At 49.8% G+C, this 22364-nt stretch overlaps 1 protein-coding gene across 2 annotated transcripts in view; it reads right to left on the bottom strand.

Annotated features, from left to right (window-relative positions):
* Positions 1 to 22364, bottom strand: part of LOC146817933 (centromere protein H-like) — a 232619-nt gene that overhangs the window by 178126 nt on the left and 32129 nt on the right. For both annotated transcript variants that reach the window (XM_085609272.1, XM_085609271.1), the window contains exon 2: positions 14352 to 14483. In XM_085609272.1, the coding sequence (XP_085465398.1) occupies positions 14352 to 14431 (80 nt within the window). In that variant the 5' untranslated portion in view covers positions 14432 to 14483. The remainder of the gene's footprint in view (positions 1 to 14351; positions 14484 to 22364) is intronic.

Below are 22364 nucleotides of genomic sequence, written 5' to 3'. Positions count from 1 at the left end.
TCACTACTTCAGTGATGCAGCTTTTTCCTGGCATTCATGCTGTACAAGTAGTAGAGCTATGGAAGCCTGGAAATTCACGGGGAGGGTTGAGCTAGATACGATTCTTTAGAATGTCCCTCATGAAATGATCCAGCAAGTGGCATGCAAAAAGTATAATAAAGACTCTTTCAAATTAAAAAAAATAGTTTGTTAACAATAAATGACAGCACAGCAAAATGAGGATGACAGACTTTGACACCATAGAAATCGGGCCATAGAGTGCCACAACATTGCAACCTGACACCTAACTGTATCATTGCACCTAATATGCAGCATCCGATTGTAACCCAAGAGCCATCCTTCAATATCACACCAGGTTCCGGAGACTATATCATATCAATAGGATGTTTGTGTTACCACATCATGCACAACACAACAATGGGACCTACACCTTAAACAAGCCAGGCCTACTGGTTTTGCCAATGCGTTTTAGCTGTATCAAACAAATGAGTAACAACAATTTTGTTAAGATAATGTGAACTGATAATGTCTGCTCTTAACACTTGCATCCTTTTTGTCTCCACAGCTTTCTGAAGTCTTCAATATGCATATCTCACACATCATCTGTCTTCTTGTGCACCTTTTTTTTCACTCTCTCCTGGACCTACTTCATTTCACCTCCTCTACTTCAACACTCACCCCCACGAACGTAAACACACACACACCACACCCACTCACTCACCTGCTGCAAGCACTGCATTTTGTTTCTCTTTGGTGATGTCTTAGTTGGAAAGTTGTGTAACTCTTCCATCCATTTTCCCACAGTTACAATCTACATATATAGGATCATCACTCACTGTGGTTTGCTCGGAGGCCAAAATTGGATGTGCAGGTAGTCTGAACAGCCGTAGGACCCACTCACAGGCGCTGTGAGAAACTGGTACTGTATTCTGCCTTAACTACAAAGCTCTCGATCACACCCTATCATATTCTCACACACACACACACAAACACACACAAAATTTATGGAAGATGGGCTGGTAATGGAGCGACTGCTGTATGTACAGCGATTATTATTACTTCGACATTTATAAAAGCAAACTGCTTTTAAATTAAATACATGGAAAGCTTTATTTAAGGTTGAAGGGAAGCCTGCAAGAAGAGGCAGGCAAAGGTTTCACACCTACTCTGACAGTGGTGCTGCAGTTATACATAATGTTATTGTTATTTGTGCAAGGTCCTGAACAAATCCACATTCCTCACAAAAAATATAGTCTTCCATTTTTGCTAGCGGTGGCGTGTAGCTGAGCTTTATACATTTTTAGGAAAGAAGAGGTAAATACCAGTAGCATAGAAATGATGCCGTGGACGACAGCAGGAAAATTGTCCCTTTGACTGATGTTGGGATAGGAAAACACAGAAAAGTAAATGTTTTAATGATCCCTGGTGCCACTGAACCTATGGTAGCTACTTCCCTGGTACGAACAGCAACTCATGCACACAACATGGAAACAGTGAGCTGGTGCCTCTAAAAGAAAATGCTATAATTAGTGTTGTGCAGATGCATATCTTTCGTTGGTGTAGCAACACCGTGGCCCAGGGTCAATGGAGTCCACTGAATACTGATTATTTTCTTATTTCACAGTTCAAACACCCATTTAGTGGCTGATTTGTGCAAAGTGAAACCAGAAAACCTGAAAATAATCCAGACTTTCCTTCATAACCAAATTGTGTGACCTTAGGCAAATAGTTAATTTCAGCAATATCCCATTTTCTTCATTATCGTATTGAAAGCACCTTCAAATAGGTGAGTTTACCATAAGAGGCATACAAACCTATGGTGTTTGATTTTCTAGACTATAATGTCAATCTCTATACAAGAATGTGGGCCACATACAGGGTGCACATGAGAACTTACTTCCTCCGTTCACAAACTGCATTGCTACAGGGACAGGAAAAGAATGGTGCTAAGATCATGTTTCAAAACTTGTAATCAGTGCTGTGCAGTGATCTATTGTGACGTATTAACGCCAAAGCTTCAGTGTGTTAAGGACAGGTGCATTTTTGTATTTTGAAGAGGCTTGATCTTATTTTAGGTGATGTGTGCTGTATGATTAATGACAAGCATTTCAGGGCTCAGCTCTTAAAACGGGCCTGTGAACTGAGACACTAAGAAATTTCGGGCTGATCTTTATCCACAAGCATCAACTGGGTGTTCGTAAAAACAAAATAATGTCTAGAGCACTTAAAACAAAACATAACCAGGCCTTCCAGTCATGCTTGTGGACGCCATATAATGGCAATTGATGCATGGCCATAAAAACCATTAATCCAAGACGCCATTGCTGCGTGTATACCCCTGTAGCTGCCGCCGATAATCACTAAAAATAACGAAGCAAGTGGCATGTGCGCACCTTGTGGCCAGCCCTTAATGTACCTCAGCATAATTGTTAGCATCCCATCAACACCCTCCCCTCTGGACCCGGGCCAGGAAGGCGAAGCCGGACCAATAGGTGCCCGGGTAGAACGCCACCCGGAGGCGGGAGCCCTACCCCCGGCTCACAGCATGCCGGCAGGGACGGTGGAGGCCAGGATTGGCCACCTTCAACAAAGCAAACCCCCCCCCCCCCGCAAACAGGGGGAAAGAGGGGGAAGCGCGAGTGGGAGGTTAAAAAAGGGGCCAACGGCCCGAGTAAATCACATTCCCCCCTCGCAGGACGAAAGAAAGTAATCCCACCCACCCACACCTAAAACACGGGCGTCGCAGCCGTAAGGAGCAGAAGGGTAGCGGAATAAACACAAGGAAGCTAGTGAAAAGAGAAGAATCACTAGAAGGTAGATGGAAGGCTCTCACAGTGTCCTTAGGATGCCTCACGCAGGGGCACTGGGAGAGCCAAGGGGCGGCGTGCCGCCATAGAAGGAGTAGATGTGATGCTCCCGCAGGACCCTTGGTATACCTCATGGCAGGGGTGTCAAGGGAGAAGATGGCAAGGACTCAACCTCAGGAAAGGTAGAGTAGATGCTCAAGTAAGGTCCTTGGGATGCCACAACTGCAGGTACCCCTGGGAGAAGGGAGGGCCCCCAAAAGGGTTACAGGGTAAGAGGGGCAGAACTTGCAGCCCGGGCAGGTCCAGACGGACACCCTCCAATTCGGTAGCAAGCTGAAGCCTAGACCCGTGAATCGAAAGCCCAGAGAAAGGGGCCCCTCCCCTCCCGGGAATTTGAGGAGTCTGGGTCCATAATGCAAAAGAAAGAATTGCATGGAGCAATAGATGAAAAGATAGAACATGGACATTAAATGAAGTTATGACCATGAATGTTTGATATGGATAAAAAAAATTATGTATAAAATTTTATGTTGATGAATAAACTGCAACCTTTTCAGGCACCAACAAAAGTTTTCAGTGGCGATTTAAGGGAAAAGCGCGCAGTGGGCAGTAACAGTGGGAAGGAGCAGGGCGGGACGACTGCCTGGAGGGGCTTCTCCCATCTTCCTCAAACTTCTTGCCATCACGATGCAACGACCCCCGCACCCAAAACAAACACAAACGATTTTTTCTGCCTAGGGCGCAGTCCCGGTCAATCCAATTACAGCCGGCCCTGCTTGTGACCCTGTGCAGCAGCCTCGCACTGCCTTTTCCACAGTGAACTGCTCCCCCGAAATATATTGCCTCTCCTTCTACTTGTGGTTCTCCAACACGCAAGTGACAGTTTTTTCATGCCGCTCACTTTACTAAAGGTAGCTGCAAATGGCCTCTTGCATGATTTGTGAAGGGTGCGTGTTTCACAATCCAGATTGCGTGCTCGAGGAAGTTAAGAGTGTGCGAGCGTGCATGCACCTTACAGGGAATACTGCTCTTGATACTTATTGACCTCTGATACACAACATGGAACCAATGCATGAGTGTCTCTTACACAGTTCGGCAAACATTCTCATCCGATCTCAATACCTGCCAACAGTTTCTATAGATAAGTATAACATGATGCCAGGAAAACTCAAGTCTCAAATTTCCACAAGGAAAAAAAACTCTAACCAGTCATCAATAACCTCCACAAAGTCCTGCTTGGCTCGATATTTATAAACAACATCAAGACCCCTCGGTAAGACTACGACACTCCACTTTCCTCAAAGAATACTCAACCGACAACAGCTCAAAACCTATTTAAAGCTAGTCTAAAATTGGATGTCTTGCAACAAGCTTAATATCAACCCAACAAAGAAGGAATGCTCGTGTTTGCCAATAGCTCTAAATAATTTGATTTAAGGTAGGCTTTCCGGCATGAACCCAGGTGGCTTTATCACCCCAGCTGACAGACAATCAAAGTGACTTGTATTTTTAAGGCGTGCTCTATGAAAACAGGACAGCATAGCATCAGCTATCACTCCTGAAAAAAGAACTACGACTTTCAAAAACAGATTTCAGAACAAAATTTCAAGCCCTAGGCCTCATTTTTTATTTAGGAATCTGTTTATTAGAGTTTTCGTTGCAGGTAAAACCACACAATACATCATACTTCATCAAATAGCATTGTTACATAAATCTTGTAGTCAGGCGTCAATGTATAACTGATACAAGCATGGTGCGTTACATTAGGTGTACTGTAACCGGTTGTGTCCCAAAATATAACCTGTTAGGTCATAAGTAAATCCATCTCCATTCATATCGTTATGGCCCCAGCCCTAGTGGAGAGCATCCGCTCACCAGCGTCGATGCCAATTGTGTGCTATTCTCAGTGCTTCCCTGGATAATTATACAAACAGTACTATACTCCCTATTCTGTAGCTGGGCAGCTGTCCTTCCAACAATCTAACAACTAAAACAATGTACAACAGCAGTCTAGTCGGCCCCCACTCCGCTGACCCCTCTCCCATCAGGCTCCACCCTCCCTGGCCCCCACCACTCAAAAAGGGAAATCAGGCGCGGATATCCAATCTGCGGCTTGCACTATCTTCGCCAGCCAGCCAGTCGCCCCCACCAGCACGGAGTCTCTATCAGGGGAACAGTGCCCCATCGCCTGACGCGGCTCCTACAGCGCAGCAGTGCCCTCCCCCGGGGCCACCTCCTCCGATTGCGACAAGAGCTGCCTCATTTCCCCCCACTGGGCGGCGACGGGCGTCGCCCTAAGGCCCAGTGTCTCCTCCCGCAAAAGCGCCACCTCTTCTGCCTTTGCCCACACCATAAAAGAGCAACGCCACGCTCGCACATGCGGTGCGGTATCCGCCTTCCAGCGCTTGGTGATGAGCCGCTTAGCCACTATTATCCCCAGATCAAGGAAACGACAGGCCACCTTAGCCGGTGGCGGTCGGGGAAAGAGATGCAGCAGGTATGTGGGCCACTCAGATGGAATCTCCCGGCCCGTACACCTGCGGAGTTCCACATGTATCGCTTGCCAGTATATCTGCAGTGTGGGGCAGCCCCACAGCATGTGGATCAGGTCGGCGCCAAGCGTCGCACAACGGGGGCAGCACGCATCCGTTCTGCAAAAATACTTATTGATGGCGCCCGGTGTGAGGTAGGCCCTGTGTAGGACAAAGAACTGTATTTGACGGAATCTCATATTTCGGGGCACCCTCCTTGGCCCCCTCAGCGCTCCCTCCCATTCCCTGTCTACCATAGGGCGGGCAAGGTCCCCCTCCCACTTCCCGCGCAGTGTCCCCAGACTCGGCGCCGCATGAATCCGCAAGGCCCCAGCGAACCACTTGATCAGGTGTCCTCCTCGGCCCATGACATGGAGATACTGCAGCACTAAATGCTGCTCCGGTTCCACCTGCAGGTCCCCCCAGTGACCCACCAGAGTCTCTATCAGGGCCCGGTGACGGAGAAACTGGCCCTGCGCCAGCCCCGTCTCTTCTGCAAGGGTCGCAAACGGCAAGAGGCCCCCTTCATGGTATAGGTCCTCCATGGTGTGGATATCAACCGCGTGCCAATCCCGCAACTCTGCAGCTCCCAACGTGTCTCGCCCACAAGGGGAACCCTCCAGTGGGATGGCCGGGGCGTATGGGAGCGTGGCCCTCGTCAGCCGGAGGCTTCTTCGGTAGCTTTTACAAGCCACCACTAACAGCAACGGTTCAGGCTTCAGCGCTCCCGTCGTCGGATGAAAAATCCTGAGAAGCTCGGTCAATGACAGCGGCGAATTCTCCGCTGTCTCAGTATCCTCTCGACACCTGTCAGCCAGCCAGCGAGCCACCCACTGCAGCTGTGCGGCCAGATAGTAATGCTCCAGGCAGGGCATCCCGAGCCCGCCCCCACCCACGGGAAGGCACAATTTCGGCAGCGCAACTCTGTGGCGCGCCGTTCCCCATATGAAGTCGCGGAGGGAGCGCGTGAGGGGCGCAAAGAAGGACACCGGTAGGTACACCGGCAAGTTGGCAAAATAATACAGCAGACGGGGCAGCACCACCATCTTGACGAGCGCTATTCGGCCAGTCACCGAAAGGGTAAGCGTGCCCCAAAACGCCATCTGGGTCCGGATCGCGGTCACCGCGCGTCCTAGGTTACCCTCCACTAGGTCCGCCGGGCGGCGATAGATCTGGACACCCAGATTACGAAAGGTGTCCGGCTGCCACTGTACCCGCACTCCAAGGCAGTAGCCGGGGTCCTGGACGTCGCCCCCAAAGGCGTACAGACAGGATCTGGCCGCGTTCACTCGGAGGCCTGAGAGCCGCTCAAAGGTGTGCAGGATGCGATCCAGCCCCTCAGGGATGGAAGATACATCCCTGACATATACGAGGAGGTCATCCGCATAAAGGGATACCTGGTGGGTTGCGTCCCCCAGCGGGATGCCATCCGCAAGTTCCCCACGGAGCGTCGCCGCCAACGGCTCCATTGCAAGCACAAACAGGAGGGGCGACAACGGACACCCCTGCCTAGTGCCCCGGCCAATTACGATGGGATCCGAGACATATGGGCCCGTGCGCACCCGCACCGTGGGCCCTTTGTACAGCAGAGCCGCAAGTTGCAGGAAGCCCAGCCCCAATCCGAACCGCGACAGTGCCGACACCAGGTATCCCCATTCCAAGCAATCAAAGGCTTTCTCGAGGTCCAGGACCAAACAGCCCGCCCTGGGCCATGGTCGGGTGCTCTCCCCCATTACCCTAAAAAACCGCCGCAAATTAAGCGAAGTGCTGCGCTTGGGCACGAAATCATTTTGGTCGCTGTGCACCAGCGCAGGCACCACCGGCGTCAGTCTCTCCGCCAGCACCCTCGCCAATATTTTATAGTCCGTGTTGAGTAGGGCGAGCGGGCGATAGGACTCCAGCTGCGTGGCGTCTCGCCCCGGCTTAAGCAGGGAGATCAGATAAGCCTCCTTCAGCGACGCTGGCAATGTGCCTTCCTCTAGGGCGGCCAAGTAGAGACTATGAAGCTTAGGGATAAGGGACTCACGGTGAGTTTTGTAGTATTCCGCCGGGAGTCCGTCCGGTCCCGGCGCTTTCCCTGAGGCTAAAGAGGAAATAGCGTCCCCTATCTCCTCCATCGTGGGGGGGCATTCCAGGCTCTCATGGTACTCCTCCGGGACCACCGGTAATTCCACCGCTTCCAGGAACTCATCCAGATCACACGCATTCCTCCTGCCCGTTGACCGGTACAGAGAGGTGTAATGCGCCGACCCGTACCCACGGGGGTACGGGTCGCATCCTGCCGGATGAGCCAGGCCAGAAGCCTCCCTGCCCTGTCTGACGTAGCGTGTACCCGGGCCGAGTGCGCCGCATAATTAAGGCAGCGGAGCCGCTCAAGGAGATCGGCATGTTGCGCCCGGAGGTCAGATAGGTGGTTCGCGTCCGAGCCCCCCCCTCACCACGCACCTCCCATGAGAGGAGGCGAGATTCCAAGGAGGCGAGAGCCCCCGCCAACTGCTTCCGAATATTCCAGGTCGCACCTATGCAGTGGCCCCTGATGTACACCTTATGCGCGTCCCACTCTAGCAGCTCACTATCCGTGGAGCCCTCATTGAGATCGAAATACTGCTCGATTGCAGTGCCCAGGGAGGCCCGAAATTCCGGGTCCTCCAGCGCCGCTGTCTGAAGACGCCACGTCAGCACCGGGGGCCTATCGGGCCTCCAGCGAAGCCCCAGAATAAGTGGATTGTGGTCAGAGTGCGTCCTACCCATGTATTCCGCCCGGGTCACCCACGGAAGCACCGAATGGGTGCCCACCACCCTATCCAACCGAACATGGAGGCCGTGGACCACGGAGTAGTAAGAGTACACTCGGTCGCCCGGATGGGCATCCCGCCACAGGTCGGTGAGCGTCCAGTGAGACAGCCATGCGGCGAGGGCCCTGGCGTTCGATCCCACCTGCGTGCCCCACAGGGGCGGAAAGGACCGGTCCATGTGCATATCCAGCACGGAATTAAAGTCCCCCCCCAAAAGCCAGGGGAGGCCGACAAACGGTTCCAGGACCGACGACAGGCTGGCCAGGTAAGATGGCTGCTCCACATTCGGCGCATAAAGAGACCCCAGTAGCACCTGCTGGCCATCTAGTTTCCCATGAACTAAGGTGTACCTCCCACCAGGATCCACCAGCGCCTGCAGACAGACAAACGGGGTACCCGCCCTTATCCATATCAGCGTGCCTCTAGCGTGCGCCGAACACGTGGTGCCATAGACCTGCCCCCTCCAGCGCGCACGCAGCCTACCCAGTTCCCCGGCCGTCATGTGCGTCTCCTGCAGGAGAGCGATTGCCACCGCGTGTCGCTGCATGTATGCATAGACTGAGTATCGCCGCGCCGGTGTATGCATGCCCCTGACATTCCATGTAATCACATTTGTAACAGCCATGCGGAAAGGACTAAGGGTAATACTGTGGCAGGGGATTAGGGACGCCCGTCCGGGGCGGGGGGCGGCGGGCCTTCACCTGACTATGTAGAAAGCTGCAACATAAACACCTCAACGCAACTACGCACCACCATGAAGCCGTGCGAAAAACCGAGCCAAACAGGCCAACTGAACTGACAGGGCGAACCCCTTTACGGGTAATCGTCCAAACCATGTAACAATGCTCGCTAAGTAGAGCTAAGCCCAATTGTGGCTAGGGGGCAGGCAAGTGAGATTCAATCCGCGCGGTTGCACATCAGCAGGGATGCCTGTGTGTATGTGACGTGAAGGGACCCCCAGAATCAGAGCGCAGCGCCGGCCCGGGGAGTGTAGGATCCCCCCCCCCCCCACCACGCCACCCACAAAGGCAGATGAACCCTAGCTCGGGCAGCCGCCCTATCACAGGGGGGCGGAAGTCCAGCCACCACCGCAGCCCACCTGGTCCAACAGTCCCCGGGATTCCAGCAGCAAGCGTGCTCCCATCCGCAGCTCATGCCTCCGCCCACTGCACGGTCAGGAGCCACAAAGTGTCCGGCTGAGGACTGCAGGGCCCATACCCAAGGAGCACCTCCAGCCGCGACCCCAGATCTCTCAAAGGTTCGTTCATATTACATCACTTGGTCCGACGTCTGCGGAGTGACCAGCGGCAACAGCTGGTCGTCAGAGATCACAGTTGATGGGGAGGATGAGCCGCTGGACAACACTTCACCCCGCTCTTGGGCAGCGTCTCCACTCCCGCCGTCCGGCAACCCGAGAGTGGCCACCGCTGCCAGCGCATCTTGGCGCTCCAGTCTGCTCTTCTCCGGGCTGGGGGCCACCCCCAGCCCCCGCCCCTCAGCGTGCCGCCGCCTCCTTCCCTGCCTTTGGCGAGATCTCCTGCCGCGCGGTGTGGCAGCCTCCTGACTCCGCAGCCGCCGGCCATCACTGCGCCCCGTGTCCTCCAGCCAATCCCAGACCTCAGATGGCGTGTCGAAGAAGCGGACACCATCCGTGGTGGCCACCCGCAGGCGGGAGGGGAACAAAAGAGCATATGACATCCCAAGTTCTCGCAGGCGCCGCTTCACCGCCAGGTAGTTGCTGCGGCGTCTCTGCACCAGGGCAGTGTAGTCCGGGAAGAAATGCACCTGTCCACCGCCAACAGTGATGTCGCCCATCCCCCGGGTCTCGCGGAGCACCACGTCTCTGTCCCGATAGTTGAGGAGTTTGAAGAGGAAGGGCCGCGGCCGGGACCCCGGGGCGGGCCTCTGTGTGGGGACCCTGTGGGCACGTTCCACCACGAAGTGCGGGGAGAGTTTCTCCGATCCGATCAGGTTGCGTAGCCACACTTCCACATATTGCTCCGGCTGTCTCCCCTCCTCGCCCTCCGGCAGGCCCACCACGCGCACATTGTTGCGCCGAGAGCGCCCTTCTGCATCATCCGCGCGGTCCTCCAATGCATGGACGCGGTCAATGAGATCCTGGAGGGCGGCTGTATGAGTAGACACAACTGGTCGCACCCCCTGGAGAGTTTGCTTCTGCTGCTCAACCTTGTCTGCCAACTTGCGGTGGTCCGCGTGGAGCAGCGTGAAGTCGACCGTGACCTTGTCGATGCGGGCTTCCAACGATGACCTAGTCTGTTCAAGCGAGGAGCCGATCCGCTCCACAGCCGCCAGTACCGAGTCCAGCTTGGCGGCCAGTAGAGCAGTGGGCGGGGCCGCTTCAGGGTCTCCAGGCGCCGGGGCAGGGCCCAGTCCTGTCACCGGGGCCCGGCCGTCTTTCTGGGCATTGCGCAGCCGGCCCATAACCAACTGTTGTGCAGTGGGCATCCGCCCGTAGTCCAGTCCGCCAGGAGATGGGTCCGGTCTAGCCGCAGCAGGCCCCTCCTCTTCAGAACCTGCCGCTGTGTCAGGGCCCCACCGCACTTACCAGTGCACCGCACCAGAGAAGGCCGCGGCGGAGGATGGAGGGGGGGGGGAAGAAGCAAAACCGGTCAAGTCCAATCGGGGCCCCTGGCGACCCCCGGAGCGAGCGACGCACCTCTCGGCGCACCACGGGCCCGAGACCAACGCGATCCCCAGAGACCATCCACCAGGCGCCTCGGAAGTCCCCCTCGGGTCCACCCCTGCACGTCCGAGGCCCCGCACCCAATGTCTCAGGCTCAGTCAGCGCAGCCGATGTCCCAACTCCGCCACCCGCCGAGGAGCAGCCGATTACCTCCAGGCGGCCTCCCGTCCCGGCTCAGTGGTCGCCGTCACAGTCCAGGTGCCACAACGTGGGGAGCCAGAAAGTGTCCGCCGCCGGTGGGCGTCTCGCAGCGCGCCAAGCGTCGGGCGTCGTGATCCCTCGCCTTCCACCTCCTTAAGGGCCGAGGCTCCCAAGCTACAGGTCCCACCGGGGTCGTGCCGCCTCCCCCGTCCACTGTCTCCGCTCCGGGGCAGCCACGCGATCGCCGCTGCAGGGGGGCGCACCCCCTCCGCCGCCTCCTCCGGGCTGCCGGGCCCCGGCGGGTCCCGGATCACAGGGCCCACCTCCACTCAGGCTCTGGACGCGTCCCGTCCAAGCGGCGGCCAGGCAAGAGGCCCCTCACTCGGGAATCAGCCGCCTCCTGCGTCCGCACCTTCGGCCACTCCACTGACCTGCCGAACGTCGCCGCTCCACTGCTTGTGCTCCCGGTGCGGACCTCCGATATGCCCTCAGTGTGCTCCCGAGGTCCAAGCTCCGCCGCGCCACCAGGCCGCCACAACCAGCGCTCCAACGGTCACGGCCCAGGGGTCACGTGGCAAGCCGCGGCGCACAGTAGCGTGTGCGGCCGGCCGCAGGGCTCCAGCGCCCCTCACCAGCCGCCGGTCTCCCTCCTCGGGCGATCCCGAGCCGCCGCCCAGCAACTTCGCGCTCCGCTCAGCAGACCGCTGCAGCGGGGGGTGAGCGAGCCGTCTCCGCCATCATTGTCGGCCGCTATGGGGGTCCCTGACAGGATATTTCACAGGATACAGGCACCGATGCGCCGGAGCTCCTCTAGCTTGCGGCCATCTTGTTCGCGCGCCAAGCCACGCCCCCCTCAAGCACTAGGCCTCATGTACTTGGATGGAAGCTATGGTGAATTGCCTGCCCGGATCAAATTACTCTACACACCAAGACAAATCTAATCAAGGGTTTAAAGAAATTCAACCACTCTCACTCCATATGATCCACAAAACCAGCATCATAGTACAAAAGGCCATCACAAACTGTACCCCAGCATACCAGGCAAAGAAATAAACCACCTCAGGCGATAGTACTAAAGCAGAAGGAAAACATTGACAGACTGGAGCAGAAAAAGGAGAAGGGAAGACAGTCCTTCTCCTGCCATTATTCCATGACATGTAATATCCCCACCAACCTCAGAACTGCTCCCACCCTTGTGCAATTCATGAAGAAGCTGAAGACCAGTTTCTTAAACATACACTGTTCCCAACACAATAAGAACCTGATTAGCAACCTCCCTGTAAACTATCTTTAAAATGTATCCAGCGACTGTTGGCCTTTGCTCATGGCCCTGTTGCTCCTTAGCTTGGTTATCAATATTCAAATTTGTTTACAAACTTAGGAAAGTGCTACCAAGGCACAAGATAGTAGTGAATTGGGTGAGATCCGTAACTAGTTCATTGCCATCCAGGGTTCCTTTTTCTGGTCCACTTTAGGTTTAACAGAACCTGCCTCATTCTCATGACAGTCCACTTCCTTATTCTTGCTTGCAAGTTGTTCTTCTATGGTCAATCAAGGGTTACTAGGAACTACACTATAACACAAATCGGAAGATACAAAAAGCTAACAAAAAAAGAACCCAACAAGAACTCACCAGCTAAGCTCCCATCCTCTGTTTTAACCCTTCAGACATTCCCTACCATACATATCAGATAAGCATGTAAAATATACCTTTTTTCAACATCTACCAACCCCATTCTCTTTATCCTTGATCTACTACCAAACCCACACTTTGTGCTACTGTCTGCAATATTGCAGACATTCATAATATACCGTCTTGTCCAGGCCAGACTGCTCCAAACCGGGCCGGACTGGCCAGAGCGGGCACCGGGCATTCCCCCGGTGGGCCGCTAGGGTGGGGCCGATTTTGGGCCCCTGGGGGCCGTTTTTGTTATAGGGCCCTTTTTGCAGCAAAGCTGCAAAATCGGCTCTGTAACAAAAACGGGCGAAACCGGCCCTGGCAAAACAGCTCAGCCGCTCCCAGGGGGGCCGGCCGAGCTCTTTGCCAGGGCCACTTTTGGTTCCCAGTCCGGCCCTGGCTCCAAACCATGGAGCACCTTGCCTCTTCAATGATTCCTAATGCAATTTGGAATAATGTAGCCAAAGTAATTTTCATAAAGGGTCCAATCTTATTTCATCGACTTCCCTTTTGCCTTCCACATGGTTTCCACAGCAGCCAGGTGGCATTTTCCATACAAGTGCATTCAAACACTTCTTGGAGTACATAAAATATGTTTTTTCTTGATAGATGACCTATACATCACTCGTTTAAAGACTATTGCTTCCTGCTCATCCCTAGCATAATCATGGAAGAACCGTGTGTCAATTATATGAAATTTGTTTCGGTTCACATGGCAATTGGAGTAGAATACCACTTTTTGCACCCTACTTGTTTTAAGGAGTACGCCTGAATCTGGTCCTTCGCCAGTGATCTTATTTGGGAACCGATAAGCCAAAATAATATCACAAATGTTTAAATGTAAACATAATGATTAGCCTGTACATGAAATGAAATAGATCCTACAATATCCCCACAATGTGCATATGGAATATACTAGAGCCTACAATGGAGTAGCCTTGAGTGCAGTCCAAGTTATCTGTAGGAATTAATTTCTGTGATGTTTCTTTCAATCCTAAACTCTGCCTCACCTTCAGTCCCCCAAATAAAAAAGTCAAGAATATTAAAAGACTATCTAGCATTCTTTGTTGTAGTGTAAAAAATTAAACATTGACCAGCATAGATTTAGTTAATGTAAATATTTGGAGATTTACAACAGAGAACCTCACACTTTCTCATAGATTGAGTTATCTTAAATAGATACATGTGGGCATTGGACTTAGTTGTTGATATTTATTTCACAACTATGTGCAAAACACTTAGCAATGTTTGTCCCAGGAGACTAAACAGACAGGATCAATTAAGAGTGATTTCTGATACCAAAAGGAAGATTACTTTCTGGTAGCCTGGGACGTGTTGCTGGCTTGTAGTGATTTTGCACACGTTGGCAAGGCAGTTGGGTTATAAGTTTGCTGCTTCATTTATTTATGCCTATATAAATTCCCGGTATTTTAATAAAGCCTGAAATGTACAGTTACACAAACAGGCAAACACACCTAGAAACCTTCTCCATATTTGGCATGTTGTTCCTATGAACCAAGTATAGATCCAGTATGTAAATAAAACAAAATCATCAGGGACATTTATCCCATGCTAAATAATACTGAAAGTTGTTTAGAATGGGTCCCCTGTTATTAAATAGTCTATAGTTTGAGTTTTCCTCCACAATAGTCATCCTTGTCATCAATAGACAAGGGTCAAGTGCATGCATCTTACCCAGCAATTTCTACAACGGTTTGGGAAACACCAGCTTTTTCTTTGTTGGTATGGTGAGGATGGCTAAGTGTGCTATGCATCAACTCCAAACTTGCATGTTCCAGCTTCTGAAATGGTGCCAGACGTCTGTCCCTGGTAAGAACAATCACATGATGTTAAAGACTGACCGACATCAAACAAAGAAAAAAAATGAAAACTGACAACACATACTGCTATCCTACAGAAAAAGGAACAAGTTGAAACGTATGTCCCTCATACATGGAAAGAGAATACCAATGAGTGAATGGGGCATAGTTGTCAACATTACAGCAACTTAACTCAAATTAAATAAAATGCATACACCTGTGAAAATTATCATTGGCAGTTGCTTTACTAATTGGAGATAGAGACTCAAGAGTATTGGGTGAGCCAAAGTGCTCATGAAGGTGTTATTTGGTACATTGACATATGCCGCTACAGTTGTAGAGATGAAATATGTATGTGTGGGAGTGTTGTTCTGGGATTAGTAGTTTGGTACTTCGGTCCCTCCTCCCCTCCCTCAGAAAAAAGCAGTGGTCTGACTGTCCCCTTAGTGATGTGAACATGTGTTTGTATGAGAACATGCTCAAAGGGAAATACCAATGACTTGATAATCTGCATTAGACTCAGTATTACCTTATGAACGTAAAGCCATAGCCCGGAGCAAAAAGACAAGGATCAGTGATTGAAGAAGCCCAGGCCTTGGAAGGGCAACAGTAAGCAGTCATGTGTGATAAGTGCGCCATTTTGACTTTGTGTGGGGCAAAATCAATACTTTCAACAGTGTATTAATGGAGATCAGTAATGATATTCCTTATATCTCACTTATGTCTTTATTTTAAACTGAAAGATTTATTTTTTGTAAAACGTGTTCATTCTACATCACAAAATTTAAAAAATGCCCATCTTCTATTGCAAACATTTTTACAGTTATACTCTTAAAAATTCTAAAACAGTTGTGTCCTTCTCTATAGCTAGAAGCTTCGCACTGTTCATGGAGACCTTCATTTATTGTTATATCACTTTATGCAATGCAGATCTAAAGTCTTATTACAATGATCAACTGTGCAAGTTAAAAGTTAAACACACTAGAGCCAACAGGTGTTCTCGACTTTTCTCATATGGCTAACCTCAAATATTTCCATAAATGGGTTCGGAAACTTCTCCCATCCTCTCCCTTCGTATTCCTCATAATTTACAAGGGCCTATAAATTAGACTAGATTCAACTTCAAATTTTAATCCTACTACGCACTGGATCTGAAGCAGCAGTTGATCACTGCGAAACATGTGGCGGCTGTAGTGCGTTTCATTTTTAACAAGCAAGGATGATCAACATATGAAGACTAACCATGTTGTATTAAATTGATACAACAATGTTTGAAGGTCCCCCCTATACAGTGTGGAATTTTGACAGAGAGAGACACATTTGCTTTAGAGTATAACAGTATACTTGTAAAAAAGTCTGATACTAATTGGAAATGGGAAATGTATTACATTTTGTGATATAATAAGGACAAGTTTTACAAAAAAAAAGAAATTACACTTTTTTTGGAATAAAGGCATAACATCATTATTTAAGGAATATTATTACTGTTCTCCATGAATAAATTGTTCTAATTGTTGATTTTGCTCCTCACAAACACAAATTGTAAGCAAAATGTATCAGTCAGTAGAGTTACTGGCCTACTGGGTAGTAAGGAGTGCAGGGCCACTGTCTTCGGAGTTAAAATCATTCTACATGTGCGACAACTGTTTTGCGATGGAGACAACACTGTACGTCCTACTGGCGGTCGCCTGTAAGTAGTTATAGTTAGGACCTAGTTTCCACAGAAGAGCGTCTAACACTGACATATAGCAGCAAGGTTGGTTTAAATTGGATTCTTTTCTGTGCAAATATAATTATGATGACAGTTTATACATCTGCCCAGTCCTATTGATAGTACGAAACATCCAACTAGTGGTTGTACATACTGATAGATGTCTCATGATGGTTTATATTTGATGACGGAGGAGAAATCTGCTCAGATTTGACTCTATATTGGTAGAGATATTTCTGTGTCCTTCCTTACTTCTCTTGCCTCGATTATCGAGTCGGAATATAATATTTTTTTTCCCACAATCTTCAAGTCAACTTTTTATTTTTCATGCTTTATGAGCAGAACTAAGAAGATAAAGTTTGTGAATAGAGGTTTGTCAGCAGTTCAGGACAGTTCCCAAGGATTCCAAAATGGCACCCACACTACCTCCGCCCGGAAGTGGAGTTAGCGCTCCAAGACCTGCAGGAGAGCCTGGAAGAAAAAGCCCGGAAATCTGAGAACAGCGAGCAATGGTTTATAAAAAGAGACCGGGAACAAGGAGCGAGGAGAGGAATTCGAAAAGGAAGACTGACAGATCAATGGAGACGCAGAAACCACGAGGCAGCAGAGAAACGGAGCAGGAGGACTCAAGCGAGTCAGTAGAGGTTGGAGACATTGCCTACGACGAGGAACCGGACAACGCTGGAGGATACCGCTCACGGAGCAACACGGTCGAGTCCAGTACTCCTACATGGGAAGCGGAGGCAGCAACTCCCCTCCCCAAGGCCTAGGAGGGTCATGGGTTCAGGCAAGTGTCTCACATACCATTGTTTTCATTTAAAGATTGGTAGGCAGGGTTGCGGGCTGCACCACCTTAATTGTCACTATTTACTCCTACACTGAGGCACGAAGCACGGCAGAACACCAGTGAAGGGTGCACAACCCCCCCCCCCCCCTGTTTTGTAAACTGAATGTTAGTTGGGCCATATCCTTACCCCATTCTACTTTATCTTTCCGGTTCCCTTGTGAGGAGAGGACCCAAACAGTGTGGACCTCAGGAGTATAAGACAGGACCAAACCCTATTCCCCATTTGCCTGGTGACTCGGACTGAGATTAAGGCTAAACCACAGAAGTATTCTTATTTGCTGTTGTTCTAAAGTCAACGTATCCATCCCCAGAAGCATTGGGTCTATTTACTTTGTCAATAAATATCACTGACCCTAACTTCAGGCTTGTGTATCATTGAGGGAGAGACCCCTCCAGAATACCCCTTGAGGGAGAACTTCTACAAGTGGTGTCAGAAGTGGGATTAGTGTCTAGCCGACATGACACAACCCATTACAATGCAGTCCATAATAACCCAAGTGGCGGAGGATCAGCGACACTTGCAGCTAATGTTTGAACAACAGACTAAAATAGCCAAGAAAGAACACAACGCCCTGCCTTCCGCTCTGAAAGACCAAGCGTCCCTTTTGACCACTAACTAGCAGGTACAGGATACAGCTATTCTACGATTAACTGATGCACCCCAACGTACCAGGGAGTGTACTACAAAGGTTTCAAGAAGGTGATGACCCCGACTTCTTTGTACATTTTGAATGGGTCTCCACCACAGCTGCCTGGCCATCAGAAAGGTGGGGTCAGTATATAGCCCCCTTGTTGTCGGGTGAACTTCAAGCCGCATCAGCCAGTAAACACGCCTCGGATATCTTTCACTTCATCCAACACAATGATTTAGATATTATAATCCTCACCGAAACTTGGCTAAATCCTGCTTCTACTCCTATTTTAGACCTCCTAGTACCTACCTCTCAGGATATAATCAGGCTTGACAGAAATCTGCAATTGGGTGGTGGTCTACCCTGCATTTATAGGAATACTCTCTCGATCTCTCAGGCGGAGTCCTCTACCCCCTCCTCCTGCGAATATCTTTGTCTCAGCATCTCAAGTTAGAACCTACCAATCTGTAAACTTCACACCTTTTATCACCCACCAGGAGAGAATCTCCCTTTCATTGAGCACTTAATGGATATCATCTCTAGCAATGTCGACTCTGCAGTATCACAAATCTTCCATGGGGACTTCAACTTACATTGGTCCAAACACCCTGACCCAGCGGTATCCTGCCTCAAATCATTTCTAAATGATGATGATTTGTCACAGCACTGTGTTCAACCTACCCACACGAAAGGGGAAATCCTTGACCTCATCATCTCCAAGGAACAGACCATCTCCTTAGAATCCATAACTCTTTGTGATTGGTCGGACCATCACAGCATCCTTTTCTATATTAACAGGGAGGTGATATTGAGGAAGGCTCAACCGCTTAAATCCAAGATTCTGAAACGAGATTGTAGGAATAAAAGAAGTCTCATAGACATGCTCTTCAATTTGTAGTTTATTCCTTAGTTGTATCATACAGGTTCCTTTGTAAGTCTTTATGTAAGCCCCACCAGGAGCAGCCTCCTGGCTACTCAGCCCATCATCTTCAACTGCCACCCTTTAAGTCCCAACATTCTACGTGACATCACATAGCTAGGCATAGAACCAGGGCAAGGGAAATGCACAACATTAGAAGCAGATCACTACATAGATCTCCGATCAATAAACCACGAAAAACGAGCTTCTCATTGTAAATCCGTCCTCTCCTCCCAAGCTGACTTAGTGGAGGTGCAATCTCTCACGGACCACTACAATTCGAGCATCACCAAGATCATGGACGACATTGTTCCACTCAAGCTTAAAAATACCTCATCAAAAATTTCCAAACTGTGGTACAACGAAAACTTAAATTCCTAACGTCGCAATCTAAGAGCAGCTGAAAGATCCTGGTGCTCTAATCCTTCCTCGGAATAAATAAAACTTCTGAGAGTTGTCAGAGGCCTCTACAACAAACAGATCAAGAAAGCTAAGGTTGACTACTTCAGATTACAACTAGATCAAGCGGCAAATCGCCCCAAGATACTCTTCGAACTGGTCAAACAGCAATCTGTTACTGCTCCAAGCCTCTCTGATTTGAATGGCAACTCACCCTCTTGCGAGGAATTTGACACTTTCTTCACGGAGAAATCCCGACTCATTACCATGGACCTCGCCTCTAAGAAGGCCCTATTGCCCCCTTTTTTAGCTGCCTCGCCCACTGACTTCCCTGAAAGCGTATCCCGACCGTCGTTGACGCTAAGAACAAGGCTTCATGGGGCTCCTTCTCCTCTTTTAGTGAAAAAGACATTGAAAAAATTCTCCAGACTAATCAACCCGTCTAACTACTTCGGGGACCCGCTGCCTCCAGCCATTTTCAAAGAGATCAAGAGCGCTCTCATCCCCACCTGGACCAGGATTGTAAACGCCTCCTTATCTCAAGGCTTGATCCCCGACTGCCTAAAAGCAGCCCAGGTCTCACCTATTCTAAAAATACTCAACGCCGACAAATCGGATCTGAAGAACTTCCGTCCTGTCTCCAACATCTCCACCCTAGCAAAACTTCTCAAAAAATGTGTCCAATCCCAGCTCTGTGCTCACATTGAGACCTACCAACTCTTAGACCATCATCAATCCGGTTTGCGGAGGGGTCACAGCACTGAATCAGCCCTTATACACATTTTGATGCCATCTTGAAAATGCTTGCCAAAAACGAATCCGGCCTCTTGATCCTCCTTGACCTCTCATCTGCATTTGATACGGTCATTCATGACATTCTCCTATCCATCCTACAGAACAGAATGGGTTTCTCGGATCTGGTGCTCCACTGGTTCTTTTCCTTCCTTCTCCACAGATCTCAAAGATTCAAGACAAACCACTCTCTCTCTCAGCTCTCCCCAGTACTTATGGGGGTTCCCCGAGGATCCGCCCTTTCTCCTATCCTCGTCAACCTTTTCCTGGAACCTCTTACTAACTTACTTAACTCTATGAATATTCTCTTCCACATGTATGCCGACGACCCACAACTCTATTTGAAAATTTTATCCCCGGACAACATCATCTCACTAAATTCTATCCTCACGTCGACCCAAAATTGGTTAACTGAGAACCATCTCCTGCTCAACGCTTCCAAAACGGAATTGTTGCTCATCTCCCCGCCGAACCACACCTCCAAGATCGATCTCTGGTTGCCTCACCTCATGGCTCTTAATTGCACTCCGATCATCATAGACTCAGCCAAATCGCTCGGAGTCACAGTGGACAAGCACCTGAGTATGAAGACTCATATCAGCAATGTCTGTAAGGGAGCGAACCACCTGATGAGGACACTCAGAATGATCAAACCCTTCCTGCCACAAAAGCATTTCAAGCAGGTGGTACAAGCTCTTGTCTTACCAAGGTTAGACTATGGCAGTGTAACTCTCTGTGGCCTTCCTAAATATGCCTTGGCTCCACTTAGGGCCTCGCTGAACTCTGCAGCATGACTGATCACAGGCTCCAAACAAAATGAGCACATATCCCCAGTCCTTAAATCTCTCAACTGGTTACCCTTTGAAGCACGAATCCAGCTAAAGATTGCAATCCTGACGCACAAAGCCCTTCACTACAATACTCCCACATATCTAGCGCAAAAACTTGAATTATCCTGTGGGGTGAGGTCATCTAGAAGCGCCTCTACTCTCCTCCTGAAACCTATTATTCTTAGCAAAAAGAGAACTTGTCACCGAGCCTCCTCTGGCGCTGCCCCTAAAATATGGAACTCTCTTCCTCTGGATGTACGCAGACTCGCCTCGACGACGGCTTTCAAACTGGAAGCCAAAAGATTCTTAATGAGCAATTTCCTACCATAAGGGGTTGTGGCACTCATAAGGCGGCCGTCTCTGTGTTCCTAGCTCCATGGCACAACTAACAGTCACGGATCGGATCGTCTGCAAAATATTATACCTTTTATGTGTACCATTACTTACGGTTTATCATTGTTTTTTTTTTTGTTTGTTTTTTTCTTTCCACAATTGCTGTGTATATTTCATTTTGTCCGCTCTACCAACTTATTGTAAAGCGCTCGGATATCCTTCAGGATCTTGTTCGCACTACATAAAACGTAATAAATAAATAAATAAATAAATAAATAAAATAAATCATACCAGGCATCTAATCTGGCGGGACAACCGCCTATCCAGACATAAAAAAGCCTATACTAGAGCGCTTAGGTTGCGACCAGGAGTACTACCTCAGTCTTTTTCGGAAAGAGAAATGGTCTACAGGAGACAATCCACAAGCCCTATATTACCGAAAATGAGATCTAGGAAATTGTTGCTTACAACCAGTCTCTTCCTCCATAGACGACCTCACTGAAAAGATCGACTTGGAACAATATCTAGAAGCACTCCCATCCAATACCAGGGCATGGATCAAACAACATCCCAATCTCATGGTCATGGGAGCCGTCGACCTCGCCTGTGCCTATCACCAGTCTCCCGAGTTAAAAGCCCAACCCCATCATCTTCCCCTCAGCCTCCACAGACCAGGAAGTAGGGCCCCTACTCCACTCGCAGGTCACAAAATTCCGCCAGCGTTAAAACACCCTCCCAGATCCACCTTGGGAACAGGTTCCCTACAGGGACCCCAGTGCTTCCACTGCCCTGAGTGGGGACACATTGCTCGTCATTGTCCTAAACATACCCCTTCCCAGGAACCCATGGAAGTGAGGTATACTCGTGGGTAGGTGTTAGTGGCAGGAGAGCCCCCAGAGAAGTACAAAAAGAAAATAAATCCTAATGGGAAGCCCGTAGTGGCCTTTCTGGATACTGGGTGTCACCACACGGTTGTTAGTAAAGAATTGGTACCAGATACACTACTATTATGGGGCAAATTTGTACGAATCACATGTGTACAGGGAGAGGAGAAAATGTATCCACTTGCGGAAGTATTACTAGAGATTGAAGGAGAACCACACTTGAGACAGGTTGGAGTAGTACCTTCTCTACCCCGAAACTGTCCTGTTAGGAACAACCTCTCTAGATTCCATGACTACCTTTCTTCACTCACCTCCCCTACCCCGACGTTAGGGTAGTTAGAAAATGCCCCATTCGCCAGAGAAGAAATTAGTGGGTCCTCCCACCAAAGTTCCGAAGTCTCGAAGGGTAAAAAAATGAAGAAAGAGCTCTATATGTTAAACCTTGTCATGTCTTGCCTATACCTTTCCTTCTTTCCAGAAGTGGCACAAACACAGAGTCTGAGCTTTCGAACAGCCCAGAGGGACAAAGATACCCTGCATC

The sequence above is a fragment of the Triturus cristatus genome, chromosome 6 (genome assembly GCF_964204655.1).
Source record: "Triturus cristatus chromosome 6, aTriCri1.1, whole genome shotgun sequence".
Taxonomy (NCBI): Eukaryota; Metazoa; Chordata; class Amphibia; order Caudata; family Salamandridae; genus Triturus; species Triturus cristatus.
The sequence above is the reverse complement of the archived record's forward strand: the minus strand, read 5'-3'. Positions and strand labels throughout refer to the sequence as shown.